This window comes from Phoca vitulina, unplaced genomic scaffold (genome assembly GCF_004348235.1).
Source record: "Phoca vitulina isolate PV1807 unplaced genomic scaffold, GSC_HSeal_1.0 scaffold8, whole genome shotgun sequence".
Taxonomy (NCBI): domain Eukaryota; kingdom Metazoa; phylum Chordata; class Mammalia; order Carnivora; family Phocidae; genus Phoca; species Phoca vitulina.
This window is the reverse complement of record NW_022589711.1, coordinates 69,845,405-69,860,845: the sequence shown is the minus strand read 5'-3', so window position 1 is coordinate 69,860,845 and position 15,441 is coordinate 69,845,405. Positions and strand designations below refer to the sequence as shown.

The following is a 15,441-nucleotide window of genomic DNA, read 5'->3' as shown; positions in this document are numbered from 1 at the left end:
TCTCATTTTCAACTGCATTCATATAAGTGCAGACAGAAGCCCCAAACTGTAGAGTTTTATATATCCAGGTATCTTGGAAAATATTTATTCTAGATCCCTAAAAAGATTTTAAACAAGATGACAACTATACAAAGGAGAAATCAAATATCCCTTTGAGAACATAAAAGTTTCAGATTACAAAACAGAACTGACATTTACTTGTTAATTTTCTGGCAAAAAAACAATCCCCCACCCTGCGTTGCACCACATCACTGAGGTGAAGCACCTGCACCTGGGGCTTCTGTCCTCCCCCTCTCTGACCCTAATGGCTCGGGAATGAGACTTCACATATATTTAGGACAAGCTACTACAAAGCCTGGAACAAACAGATGGAAATATATGGTTTTAAAACAGTAGGTCTCAAAACCCTCAATGATGAGCTCAATCTTGACTCACAACGAGCCCAAAGAGGCTCCGGCTAGGAGGACAGCTTCTTCATAGAACACGCCTCCTCTCGTGGGAAATACAACCTCCCCAGGTCAGAATGGCTTAGGGAAGAAGGGCTGCTTAACAAGTTCCAGAGAAGCCAGCCTGGGTGAGGGATCACGGGGTGAGAACAGTTGCAGCTAGGCACCCCTCAGGAGCCGCCATGTTTCTACAGAACTGCAAAATTATATTCCGAACAGCAGAAGACTGGAAGGACTTACCCTTCTACCAAAGAATTGTTCTTCTTTGATCATGTTTTCAGATGAACGGGGCAAACTTGGCATCTCTCGAGGCTCTTCTTTGACATTCTGTCTTCTAAACGTGTGCCTAAGACGCCCACGCAATGGAAACATTTATTAGATTATTCTTTGAATAATATTACTCTTGTAATATCTTTCGTAAAATGGCTTATTTTTAGAAAAGCCTATTTAATAGAAAATATCCACTGACAATGGACAAGTTAACCCATAACACTGATAAAATACTCTCTCCACCCAACTTGTATACTGGGATAACTTTATAATTAATTCTGAAACAGTTACCTTCTGGTGGGAATGGGGATTCGGATAAAAGCTTTGTACTTGAGCAGCTCTCTGTGAAATTCCTGAAAGTGTTTGAATTTCCTCTTAACTTGCCATTTAAATTCCCCATGTGTTAATTCAATAGTGTAAAGATTGATACTTGGTACCTACAGTGATCAAGAAAAATGATTGCTATTTTAGAGAACAACAAAAATTCTAAAATCTCTCCATGAACAATTGCGAATTAATAAGTAACTTAAATCCAGCCTATATATTTTGGGTAAGTACTTAGGTAAAATGTTTTCTAAAACTACTGATTACAGAAATAGCATACCCTTAGATGTTCACCTCATAATATACATAAAGACAAACTCTGAATCACACCGAAGACAAACTCCCACAAACCATATTGCTCCAAATACGTACACACACACACACACACACAGAACCCTGAAACAAGAAACAAGGTAAAGGAGACAATGAATGAAGACCCTAATTCGTCATCAGCAGTCATTTTGCTTGTCCAAAAGTATAAGCAGTGAACAGACAACTGAAGGGGGGTGAGAGGAAAGCTGGAGGAAATGGATTCCAGGAACAGGATAAGATCTTAACCCACTTCTTGCCCTTCACAAATGACATTAAATTCCTTCTGCTCCTGAAACATATTCCAAGGTCTATCCTTGTCTACAACATCTCCCTGCCCTGAAACACCAGCAGTGACCAGCAAGGTACAGGACAATTAGAGCGAAAGAAGCAAAAGATTTTCCTACACACAAAATACTCTTCCCAATTACTTAACTAAAATGAATCCCCATTTAAAATTTTAAAAATATTCCTTATTAAAATGCAAATATATTGACTAGTGAATTATTTCACAATCAGAAAAACTACCAGACCTGGGGGACAGTTTTGATACAGTACAAAGTATCAAGAAACTGAGGGACGTTTATAAAAGCAGAGAAGCAGGGCACCTGGGTGGTTCAGTCAGTTAAGCATCTGCCTTTGGCTCAGGTCATGATCCCAGGGTCCTGGGATCAAGTTCCATGTCAGGCTCCCTGCTCAGCAGGGAGTCTGCTTCTCCCTCTGCCCCTCCCCCCGCTCATGTTAGCTCGCTGTCCCTCTCCCTCTCGCAAAAATAAATAAATAAAAATCTTAAAAAAATAAAGCAGAGGAGCAAAAGAGATCTTGAGGGAAGGTCCATGAGTTGGGGGGGGAGGGGGAGTAGGGGGGATGGGTAGAGCATTGGGCACTCTGGAACACCTAGAGGACACTGGCCTCTGCTGGGAAGTTTAGGCACCAAAGGTGTTGGGGGTAGAAGAAAGTAAATGTCTCTTTCTCTGCTAGCTTATCCAGGCCCTGGTGTCGGCAAGCCCATGCGTGATTCCTGGCCCACTGCCATTCATTACTGACGTTTGGCACACTCTGCAAACTTCTAAAGCGTGACTGCTCTGTGTAGGTGTAGTATATAAAACAGGAGCACGAGAATCAATGCAACTTGTGCTCTTAAGTCTGGAATCCAACCATATCACTGGTAGATATTCAAATCTAGCATTTGCTTTGCCTCTAGTTAGGATTCGTGACAGTTACTACCACTGGAAGTTGAAAAACACCAGTTCTGGGCTTCAGTATTATATGCTGCCTTTTACTTTGACCAACATGACAGGCATCATCCTCCACCATGTTTCATACAGAAGAATGCAGGAAAACTCATAGAGTGGCCAGAAATGTTGCATTCAAGTGAAAAACACTCAATTTAAGATGAGCCAAATAAATAAGAAACATTATACAATTTAGGCAAGTGGCTACATTTCCTAGGATTATATTTCCCATCCTATGAAAACTGAATACTTAGAAAATACTGCAATTGACAAGTTTTATCCCGCACATATAAACCCCAGATTTCGTACACTAAACTTCTTAGCAATTGTGAGGCAGTGTGGTACCATGGAAACAGGCTAGCGCAGCCTTTTTGAAGCTTTTAAAGGTCTGAAACCCTGTGGTGCAGCCTACCAGCTGTGAAACTTCAGCCAGGTATCACTTCCATCAGACAACATCCCAGCAAAATTATGGGAATTCTTTGGAATTGGAATAATTTGAGGAGTTTTCATAAAGGAACTGCTTATGAAGACATGATGGGGTAAGGAAACCATAAAGGAAGGACAATAACCTGGGATTCTAAAGGCATCCCCAGTCCTGAAGGGACAAGAGGCAGGACCAGGTACTGGAACAAGGAGGAGAGAACCATGTAAAGATGGCTGCCTTGGGGGAAGGGGTGCCATTGCTCAAGGGACATAGCCAGCCCAAGGTGACCCCCATCTCCTATCTGGGCTCTCCACTGTCTGAGCCCTACCAGAGGACAACAGCGGAGAGCCCTGAGGGGCAGAGCACAGAGTGGAGAAGGGTGGGAGGTGACAGAGGGGGCAAATGGAAATCTCCAGGCTGAGAGGACCCTAATAACATCTGCCTCATTGGGCTGTCATGCAAACAAGGAGAGAAGTGCCTTGCCTTGAGCTGGCACATAGAATGTATTCAGTAATTAGAAAAAGTATATTTTTATTTACCTGGAATCACATTTAAACCGCATGAATTTAGTTCGTATTTCTTAGTAAACTAAACACTAAGGAGGATAAAGATGATCCTTAGCTTTCTCACACAGACTAAGATTAAACAGAACTAAACCAAATTCACTCGACTAACAGAAAAGTACAAGCAAAGAGAAGGCCCTGGGTTGGGGACTTGAATATTTATCTTCGTGAATAACTTCAGGAGACACCTCATGTTAAGGGCCAAGGGCAGGCCGCTTTGGCATGAAGATGACAAAAAAAAAAAAAAAGCAATCAAAACCCAGCAGATCCCGGAAAAGCTCTTTATCTCCCCACCTCGACTGCCTAGAAAGAATTTAGCTAGAGGACCTGCTCCAGGAAGAAAGCCCTCAGCACAGATGACTACATTATACTATGAACTAGGTGAGGTAGACAGGGAGGAACTAGCAAGGCCTGTCTGATCAAATTCCTCCATGTCTCCTTGTTTCCAAGCGGCCCAGCAAACATTTGTTTACCAAACATTTGCTCTTTGTCAACTCCCTGTGAACTGCATTCCTTCCCTTTGAAGTCCCAGACCCCTACCCAATTCTCTATAGTTCGGAATGACATACATACCTCATTTTGCCTGTCTTTGGAATTTCCATGTCTGTGTGGGTTTCCCATAGATACAAAATTAAATTTGATTTTCTCCTGTTAATCTGTCTCATGTCAATTTGAGTCTTCATCTGGCTAGAAGGACCTTTGAAAGGGACAGGAAGTTCTTGCTCCCCAATAATATAATATGCAATATTCTTGTATAATACTATGTGTTATTATTATTATTAAATTCTCATAACAAACCTATATGGTAGGCACCGTTACACCCATTATTCACATGAGGAAATTGAGAAACAGAAAGATTAAATAATTTGCTGGAGATCACAAAGCAAAGACAGGAATTAAACCATGCAGCCTGGCTCTGGAGTCTGGGCATTTAATCCTCCGAACATGCTTATCCCCTCTCAGTCTAAAAGCTGGGAGGCACAATAAGAAAGCAAAGGTCATCTCAGAGACATTTCTGGGTGGGCTGTGCTCAGTGGTGTATCAGGGAGGTATAGACTCATCTCCATTAAAGAGCCTACAGGAAAGGCTGCACACAAAGGTAGGTGTAAACCAGGAGCCAAGATACGCAGGCAAGCACAGGTAGATCAGGACAGACCACTAAGCAAAACTACAAGGACCAAGGTAGCACGTGCCCTCCTGCAAAAGACCAGGAGGAAAGGCGGGCGTTGGGAACCAGCCTCTGGAGAAAGGTTCTTCTACCCTTCCCCTGAGGCAGGAGCCAAGGTGGCCTTCCTCTGCGGGGACCAGAGCTTAACCTAGGGGGACAAAGGCCGCCAGCCTGCAGCAATGTCCTCTACTTATCACACTTGACCTCTGTGATACACGGTCAGTAACAGAACAAAGGCAGCCGCGTAACAGCCACTAGCCCAATGTGTTTCAAAGAGGGATGCTTGGCTTGATGAAGTCCACCTTCACAGAAGACACCTTTCCAGGACTCAAAGAGAAAAACCTGTGAACAGGGCCGAAAGGGCCGGTGCTAGGAACAAACCAGAGTGGCAGAGGATGCAGGCAGAATTCGCTCAGCAGTGCTTCCAGGTGGTGACACGGGCCAGTCCAGCATCCTGGCCTTGTTTTCTTTCAAGAGCCAGGTGGCATCATGATTTTCATGCTAAACAAACATTAGGAAAGCTAAGCTTTTCCTTGGCTTACATGTGGCATTCTAGGTGCAATGGCTATGCCCCAGGAGCCCACATTAAACAGAAAACTGGGGAGAGAGGAGGCCTAGGAGAAGTACTCGGCAATTTATTAAACTTATAAATTGCCTTAGGTACCTTTTTTTTTTTTTAAAGGCATTTTCCAGAACGAGGAAAGAGGCATACGAGAATAAAGACTAAATGGAAAGCAAAAACTTGAGAGGCAGTGAGGACTTAGAAGTGATTTAAAAAAAATAAATAGATCTAAAAACATAGTCTTAGCTATGAGGAAGGAAAATGGAAGTCAGTGTGCTGACTTGTATACAATGACAAACACAAGGTGAGTCCATAAACATTCTGACCCTTGTTGTAGATGTAAAGCGTTCCACTTCCAGGACTTGGGCTTTTATTGGACAGCCAGAGAGATACGTCTGTATGTTAGGCTCCTTAAATCCTTGAGTCTTATAAATAGCCGAGAATGGAATACACGCTAAAAAACAAACAAGTAGATAACGTTATTGTAGGAATACAGTGACATTGCAAGAATACACGATATTAGCCTAACTTGCCTCTTTTATGGGCATGTGCCCAAGAATCATAACCTGCTACAACAAGCACACAGCTAATGAAGCGGTCTCAGCCCTGGGTAAGGACATCCACAAGAAGAGCAATCATTTGCTGGTTATTTCAAATCTACGCTCTGCCAAGCAACCCCGATCAACTCTCTCCTTGCTCAGATCATCAGTCTTTACCTTCCTGTGTCTTGGGATCGCTGGGAGACACATCATAATCCACCTCCTCTCCCTCAAAGTGCAGCTCCCGTGTGTCCAGATTTTCTATCAAATTACTCATGTCAGCAGCGATTTTCTGCAGTGCAGAGGTATTTACTCTTGGCTCATTTTTCAGGGACATGTTGGCTTCCAATGGGGTAAGAGCAAAGGGGCTGGGGGAAAAAAAGGGAGGTTACAAGGACTTCATATTTCGAATGAATCCAGGCTTATTCCACAATATGATTCCAGGCTTAGAGACAGCATATGGAAACAAGTCAGCTAGCTCTGTGTGAGCCCCAGTTATCTCAAACAACCTTTTCATTTATTTTCCTGTTTAACATTTAAAGGATTCCTAGCTTGTAAATTAAATTGGAGTGAGATCCTTAATCACAAGCAAGTAAGAAAGAGAAGCACTATATTGAATAAATGCCAACATATCTTTCATCCAATTTCATTAACTTGGATAAATGAGGAGAGACTGGTTTGGCAATGGTGATTCAGAGAAAAGGAATGGATTCTTAATTCTAACAGATACACGGAAAAAATGTCATGTAAAATTAAGCAACTTTTAAATATTTTCTAAAGAAAATTGAGGGCATTTTACAATAATTTCAATAAGCTGATTTAAAGTATTTTCATGACAGCATAACCTTTCTACACTTCCTCTGTAGGTGATAACCCAAGCAAAGTATATATACCATCTTTTTGAAATAGGAGGTTTGGGCCACGACTATACATGAGTTATAATAATGTACGTGTCTCGAAAGGTAATTGATGAGCACGTCTCTTCTGAAAAGTACTGGAGGTGCTCAAATTGTACTTCTCTCCTTTTTTAAGAAAACCGGTTCTAGCTCATTTCGACATTTAATAACACAAGTCGTTGCACACCAGTACCCAGGGAAGAAGAGTTCATATAGATTTTAGTTTTCCTTTAAAATACGGAGATTTACGCCTTGAGCGCTGTCATCAGAGTTGGATGAAGAATCCCTCTTGCTGGAAATAATCGCTCTGTTACCACCAGGCCCTAAAATGGCAGGATGTTCATACGAGCAACTCCACCATACATGTTCATTTATTACTGCACACCACAAACATTTACGGAGCGTCTGCCACTCACTCATTGTGAGATGTCATGAGTAAATACGTAAAGATGAATAAGGCTGGTCCCTGTGATTAAGGAGCTCCTGACCCGGGTACATGACCCCAAGTTCGTTCCTGGCCTCCTCCAAGGTCTTTAGCCTTCCTGAGAAGGGCATGTGCTGAGTGGAAGACCCTCAGCCAGGTTCTCTCCTACCGGAATGATCAAGAATCTGGGGGAGGGGGGTCAGGGGGGAGGGCACTGTGGGCGATGCTAAAAGTCTTGGCCAAACTTGGACGGCCCTTATTAATTCATCAAGTCTCTGAAACCTGTACTGCCATATCTGGTAGAAAGAGATCTTGTCTGGAAATTCAAAAGACTGGGGTAGAGGAATGTGGTTCTGGTTTGCCCAGATATATATAATTAATATAACAAAGTTCTCTGTGAACTACATAATTGATCATGTTTCTTTCTCCACGTTGGCTGTAAGGACGCTTGGAGCCACAACGGTGGCCTACTATTAGCAAAACAGAGGTCTATCCTTGCCTACATTGCTTCCTTTCATCTTTCTTTCCCACTTCTAATTTATATTATAATAACAGTTAATGTATACTGATTGCTTCGTATGCACTTGGCTTGGTGATAGTTCTTTATATACATTAGCATGTTTATCATCAATAATAAATCTATGAAGGTTTGTTATTTTTACTTAAGAGGACAAGAGCTTATCATCCCCTCTTTACAGATAAAAATACTGAGGCATAGAGAGATTAAGTAATTTGATGAATACCTTGGACAATGTGTCCAAGGTCACGGAGCTTATAAGTAGTGAAGAAGGGATTTAAAACCAGGTCTCTCTGACCCAAGACCTGATGTTCTCAACCACAGTCTTTATCTTCCTGTATATTTTTGGTAGATACGTAAGTGTCCCTGCAATAGATGGAAGTTTTAGTAAACAAAGTGCCCTTGGACAAGACTCAAATGGAAAGAACAGGAAGTGACTTCCTCTTGAAGCTCAGCACCTCGGGATGGAGCCATTTACACTCTCAGGGTCTTGGTTACTCCTCTATAACCTAAGGAGGTGGAGCATTTCATCTCTAGGGTCCCTTTAACACTAGAACCCTAACTGTAGATAAAAAATGCTGTATAGGGCACCTGGGTGGCTCAGTTGGTTAAGCGACTGCCTTCGGCTCAGGTCATGATCCTGGAGTCCCAGGATCGAGTCCCGCATCGGGCTCCCTGCTCAGCGGGGAGTCCGCTTCTCCCTCTGACCCTCCCCCCTCTTGTGCTCTCTTTCATTCTCTCTCTCAAATAAATAAATAAAATCTTTTAAAATAAAAAAAATAAATGCTGTATATTGTTCAGCTTCCCCATATAAGTAATTACTTTAACCCAAGAAATTAACCCAAGTATTTTTCGTATGAATACGAGAAGCAGGGGGCAGATGTTTTCCAACCTGGATAATTTAATGAAGGTCTGTTCAGCTTCCATTGAGGAGCTTGTTGCCTCTGGTCACAATTAAAATATTTATTTCCTTCCCTCTCAACAAACACTTATTAGATGCCACCCATGAATCAGATTTTGCTTTATTTAAAATACAAGGTAATGAAAAACTTAAGAGGAAATGAGACAAGGAAAAACAAGTAAGAAATTACATCATATCATTGCTACTCATGAATCTGTAAAGCCCTTGGGTATTTTCTATTGATTGGTCTGTCTTATGGTTAACTCTGCCAACTTCCTTAGCCTAGCAAAGGAAAACAAGAGTTACTCCAATGACTTTCCTTTTGGACAGAATGTCAGTGTTAAAATGCATGTTAAAGTTAAGATCTACAGAGATCAGAATGACTATATACTGCAAGAAAACTGGAATAAATAGAACAGAGTCACTGGATCAAGCTAAAATAAAAATCCTTTTTCAGATAGAAAGAAAAGAAGCATATAAACTTGTGAAAAATTTAAGAGAAATAGGAATCCTCTTATCATTTATACTCAAGTGTTTATTTTGTGCTAATAAATAAACACAATTTTAGCACAGTTATGTTATTTCATACTCACAATGATACCACCTGGTATTTATGATTATTCTGAAAGACTTAGCTAAGTAACTTGCCTGAGGTCACTCAACTTGTGTCAGTGTTGAGTTTACTTATAGAGCAGATTTGTTTGGCTCTGAAATCTCATGGACTTGCTTAAAGAGGTTCATAATTATTGATTTTATTTAATGGGTTGAATGTCTATAAATTAATCTTTTCTATAAAGCTTATGTTTCATAACAGCAAAAGGCATTATCTACTTCAATCCCTATACCTTAAAAGGGATCCTACTAGCCCTATAGTCATTATAACTGTAGAAACAACATATCCCGACAGCCTCCTACATTTCTTTTTAGCCTTTTATTTTTGTGGTTCATAATATTTTATAAGATCGCGGGCACCTGGGTGGCTCAGTTGGTTAGGCGACTGCCTTCGGCTCAGGTCATGATCCTGGAGTCCCGGGATCGAGTCCCACATCGGGCTCCCTGCTCAGCAGGGAGTCTGCTTCTCCCTCTGACCCTCCTCCCTCTCATGCTCTCTGTCTCTCATTCTCTCTCTCGCAAATAAATAAAAAAAAAAAAATTAAAAAAAAAAAAAATATATTTTATAAGATCGCATGGAGTTTCAGTGGACCCTAAGGGTTTGCAGATTTTTTCAAGCTTTTGTGAAGACTCTACCATTTAATAATGGAAAATGAACCAAATTGTCCACATTACTGCCTTCACGCATGTCCATGGTTGCTTTGTGTTGACATTTTTATCCATCAATTGTATTGCTGGTTTCATTCTTGAATATCAAACTTGTAAGGCCATCTACACTCGTACGTTGTCAAATCTTAATTTATTAACCTATGTTTTCTTTTATCTAAATTAATCTATACTGGTGGGTGAACAGCTGCCCAGTTACAGCCTATCTTAACCAGCAATGGGATAAGGCCTTCAGGGTTTACACTTGAGATAATGTAATTGATTTTGTTATCTCCTTATAAAATTATACTGCAAGATCATTATCTCTCTTGGTACCAAGCAGAGATGGTGCCCATGGATGATAACAGCAGCTGTGTTTTATTTCTGTTTGCATCTCTATCTGGGAAGTAAATGGGGTCGATTTTTTTTTCTTCCTGGTATTGAATACTAGAATTATAATTTTTTGCAGGGAACATTTTTAAATCACCTCCTGTTATTCAGTGGTGAAATCAGAGAACTCTAGAGTTTTCTTCTAATCTTAATGTTCAACATGACTGGGAAGTAGAACATCAAAGGAAGCAGACATTTTCCTTTCAGATAGTACATAAACAATGTCTACGCCAAAATATAATAATATTACAACTATTAATGTTAAAATAAATATTAATATTAGTTAATATTTGCTGAGTATATACTATATGCCAGGCATTATTCAAAAAGATTAATTGCACGATCTCATTGAATCTCACAACAACATTAGGAGCTGGGCCCTATTGTTATTCCCTCCCCCCTTTTTTATTCGGAGAAAGAGAGAGCACGGGGTGGAAGGCAGAGGGAAAGGGAGAGAGTCTTAAGCAGACTCCACGCTCAGTGCAGAGCCCGACCCAGGGCTTGATCTCATGACCCTGAGATCACGACCTGAGCCAAAATCAAGAGTCAGATATTTAGCTAACCAAGCCACCCAGGCACCCCTGTTACCCCCATTTTTAAGATAAGAAGCTTAGAGAGGATGGGCAACTCTCCCAGAGCCTGTGGCTAGGAAGTGATTACAGCTGGACTCAACCCTGGTTGATCTGACTCCAAAGTCCAGCTATTTAACCACCCAAGAAGTGGAACTGGGGGTGGCAGGAGGGAGAGACACTGAAGACTTTTACTCTTTACTTAACATACTCATAGGATAAAACAATTCAAAAAGGAACAACAATAACAAAAAAACTCAGCATTCATTCTGTGAAGATAACTGACTGACTTCTTGCTTCCCTTTCTAACATAACATGCAAAGTTCTCCCCTATTTTTTAATACATTATTTGTGCTTGCCAAGAAAAATAAATGCAATGTATTTCCAAACCAAAAATCATAGCATAATGTTTGGATGTGAAATGAATTATAATTAGATCATTTAAAACCAAACTGTGTCATGGGGATTTCTTGTTTTCCCATTTTTCATTATGATGAAATTAATTGGTGGACCCATACTATATAACCTCCCAGAACACATTATTATATAGCAATGATTTGTACAGAACTGACTTGATGTTCCCTGCAATGCAAACATCATAAATGTGGACTCAAGTACTAAACTCAATCTCTAGTGACATAGTAAACCTTGAATAAATATTTTTTGAGTTGAGCTGACTTTGAATAAAGTAAATGATATTATCATAGTTTACATTCCAGATGATATATTTTGAGAAAATAACACATCAAAAAAAGGAAAAAAGACTCTTGGTGTTGACTTGGATCTTTGATTTTTTTTTTTTTTTTTTTAGAAAAAGAACATGAGTTCCACAAATATCAATGGAGGGCTTATTATGCACCTTGGACATACAATTAAATGTCAGCGGTGGAGGGGACAGGCCGGATGACCAAGGTTGTTCTACTGTTATTACCAGTGTAACCTGGGCAACCTCCAGGGTTTCAGCATCCCCTCTGTAAACTGGAAACAGTGCCACCTACACTTCCTACCTTAGGAAGCTGTGAGGAGCCACTGTCATGATGCATACACAGCCACAGGCAAAAGTAATCTAGGTTGCTAATATTACCTTTAAATTCTATTAACAGTAGGGATGCCTGGGTTGCTCAGTCAGTTAAGCGTCTGCCTTCAGCTTAGGTCATGATCCCAGGGACCTGGGATCGAGCCCCATGTCAGGCTCTCCTTCTCCCTCTGCTGCTCCCCCTACTCATGTTCACCCTCCCTCCCTCTCTCTCTCTCTGACAAATAGATAAATAAACCTAAAAAAAAAAATAAAATACAAATAAATTCTATTAGCTGGCAGCCCCTGAAAAATAACCTTAAGAAACTTTCTTTCATTTCAGTATTTTCCAGGGCTGACAGGCTAGGAAATATCCTGCCTTTCATCTCTTACTTCGCTCCCAAATTAATAGACCATCTAGCAGCTGTCTTTCTGGCTGGGCTCCACCAAGAATGGGACTCTCCCATTCAGCCAGTCCTGAAATTTTCTGGACTTGACTCCTCCATTTGCTAGAAACCACCAAGCCTTCCCTGGCAAACACAATCACCAGACATCGAGCGGTCAAGCCCAGTTAGGGCACTTCCTGTTCCTTGCACATCTCCCTGGCCTCACCCGCCTCTCCGTCTGGTCAGCCATCACTTCTGTTGTACTGTCACTTGTGTCCATGGTAGTGGCTTCTGCTCCCTTTTGGGTCCAGTGCCCTTCGTGACTTCAATGAGATCTATGGACCCCCAACCCCAGAAAAATAATGAACGCATTTTGCATATATTTTCATAGGTTCATGGATGTCCCTTCAAGACCCTTAGGTTCAGAAGCCCCTCCACTGAGCAGCAATCAAGAGCTGATATGCTGACATGTCCATCTTCTCACCAGATGGGGACACTCTGAGGTAGGGGAGGGTGAGAACCAGACCTTTCACCACTGACACCTTGCTGAGCACCTGCTCAGGAAATATTTGTTGGTTTGTTGTAGTTGGCTATCTACAGAGAAACCAGTTGGCTCCAAGTTGTCCAGTGAATGCCACAAAGACACTTCGCTCATATGCCACAGATACTCTCAGATGTAAAGCCTTCTGGGTGAAAGACCCTCTGAGAGGAGTATGACCTGCAAGAAACACACAGGCCACTGAAGTAGTAGCAACTAAGACAGTGAATTGCTATCAGAGCTAACGGTGCACCAGGTTTCTGCCAAGGCTCTTCATGCATCCTCACAACGTCATGAGGGAGGTACAGTCGTCATTCCCCCTTTACAGATAACAAGACAGGTTGACCAAGGCGACCGGCCAGAAAGTTAGCACGCCAGCTCTCAGCACAGCTCCGGCTGACTCGAAAGCCACACTCCTGTTCTGCTTCTGTGTCCACTGGCACGCATGTCAGGAAAAGGAGACGCTGTGGAGTCACACACTCTCTTCTCCCGTGCATAGCCTTTTGAGTCCAGACTTGCTATTACGTATATGGTTCCAGGAAGCAGAAGTTTGACTCCCAAACACTATCCACCCTCTGAGCTCCAGATCTGATCTGACCTTGGGGCCCGCTGAGCCTAGCAATCTCCCCTTTACTTACCCTTCTTTCCCGGTTTCGTAACACACAGCCTCCACTGGGTCCGACCTGGACTCTGCTATTCTCCCCGAGGGGCCAAGATTGCAGATGACGGTGCTAAATAATCTAGACTCCCTGCGTCCACGGAACCAGGGTTGGAAATCATGCTCTCTCCCTTTTCCCTAGCTACAAACAAAAACAAAGCTACAACTACGTAAAGCCATTTTCAGCACGAAAGTCATTTCTTGATTCTCAGGATTTTCCCTGAATCCTTTGACCTCCTTGGATGGCCTCTCTTCTCTGCCATAAACTCTCTTAGCTATTTCCTCTGATGTGCCCTCTGGTTAAATATTCCCCTCTTTGCTGTAGCACCAGCTCCCTTTGTTTCATCAAAGTCAGATCCTTGAAATCAAACAGATGTTGTATTTCCAGAGGCAAATACAAGTGTTAAGGGAAATTGAGATCTCTTTCAAACATGGGTAGATAGGAAAGTATTACCTGTCATTTATTGAGTGCCTCCGCTGGGCCAAGCACAGAAGGCACATTATACAGATTTCTTCTAATCCTTGGGACGATCTCATTTAGAATCGAGGACATGGAGCTGTAGCTGCTTACCGAGACTGCACGGTGGTGAGTGGCAAGGCTGGTCCCAGTGCATGGGCTATCCCGATGGTTCCATATGGCCCGCCTCCCCAGCCTCTGCCACTGGTTCAGCAGAGATCCACTCCATTCTCACCTCTTCTCCTCACCTCACCATCCATCTCTGTCTCCTGGCTGAGGGCAGGGCTTCCGCACAGCCTGCACGACGCATGGCCCAGCAGGGGCTAGTGTGGCTCCCGCACCCCAGCCCCACCCACCCCTGGCCAGAACCCCAGAGGCACTGGCTCATCCTCAGGCTTCTGGATTCAGAGGCAGTGCTGTACCAGTGCTGGAACCCAGCTTCCTCTGGAGTTGCACGTGTGTGGGCAAGGGGGGGATGGGGGAACTGAGTCACACAGCCTATGAGATCAGGGGAGTTAAGGCACTGGTGGATGCATGCCCTCCCCCTCTCCTCCCACCTGACTGCACTGAGCACTTGAGTATCACACAGCCAACCTGGAAGCTGTCCTATGTGACCGAGCAACTGGATGATTTTCTTGTGAAGATATGTCCAGCCAGGTAATATACCATCTTGCACTCTCAGGGTTGTGAGATCAAGCCCTGAATCAGGTTCCACACTCTGCAGAATTCTTCCCCCCACTCTCTCTCCCTTCCCCTCTGCTCCTCCCACCCCTTGCTCTCCCTCCCTTTCTCTCTCTCCATTAAATAAATATTTTTAAAAAGCAAGAAACAAATGGGGGCTATAAGACAGTGAAATGATATCCTAAAATTCAATAAATATGGAACCAAATAAATGAATATGTTACTTTTCCTGAAACTAATTTACTAATTCAAATTCCAAAGAATTTCTCACAGAACTTGACAATATGACCCTAAAATTCATAACAGAAAAGAATTAAGAATAGGCAGATAAGTTTTGTCCAACCAGATATCAAGAATTATTATAAAGCTGGAGAAATTAAAATAGTGTGGTACTGACACAGAAACAGACACATAGAACCAAATAGTGACTCCCCAAAATAAGCCTATGTATATATGGGTCTTGGTGGATGACAGAAGTGGCAGGAAAAATAATTAGTAAAGAAAGAACGAACCTTTCAATAAACAATGCTAGCACTATTGGCAATTCACAAAGAAATATAAAATAAAATTAGTTCTCAATCTCACAGCTCCCATAAGAATAATTTTTGTGTGTATTAATGTCCTAAATGTGAATAAGAAAAATTCTAACCTATAGAAGAATGTCTTTATGATCTCAGGGTCACAAAATCATCTTAACAAGACATAAAAAGCACAAACCATAAAGAAAAAGCTAATAAATTTAACTACACTAAAATTTAAAACTTCTGCTAGACAAATGGTAAAATTAAACAACAAACCCAAATTTGGAGAAAACATACATAGAATATACAAAGAACTCCTATAAATACATAAGAAGAAGATCCAAACACCAGTAGAAAATAGACCAGGAGCACATGCAGGTAATTCACAGAG

General features: G+C 41.9%; 1 protein-coding gene across 5 annotated transcripts in view; it reads right to left on the bottom strand.

Moving 5' to 3' along the window:
- The window catches only part of PLD1 (phospholipase D1), a 188,820-nt gene that overhangs the window by 113,598 nt on the left and 59,781 nt on the right, over positions 1–15,441 (bottom strand). For all 5 annotated transcript variants that reach the window (XM_032407210.1, XM_032407211.1, XM_032407213.1 and 2 more), the window contains exons 2-5: positions 6,018–6,208; positions 5,628–5,755; positions 1,008–1,153; positions 687–792 (exon numbers count right to left, since the gene is read on the bottom strand). In XM_032407210.1, coding sequence (XP_032263101.1) covers positions 687–792; positions 1,008–1,153; positions 5,628–5,755; positions 6,018–6,177 — 540 coding nt within the window. In that variant the 5' untranslated portion in view covers positions 6,178–6,208. The remainder of the gene's footprint in view (positions 1–686; positions 793–1,007; positions 1,154–5,627; positions 5,756–6,017; positions 6,209–15,441) is intronic.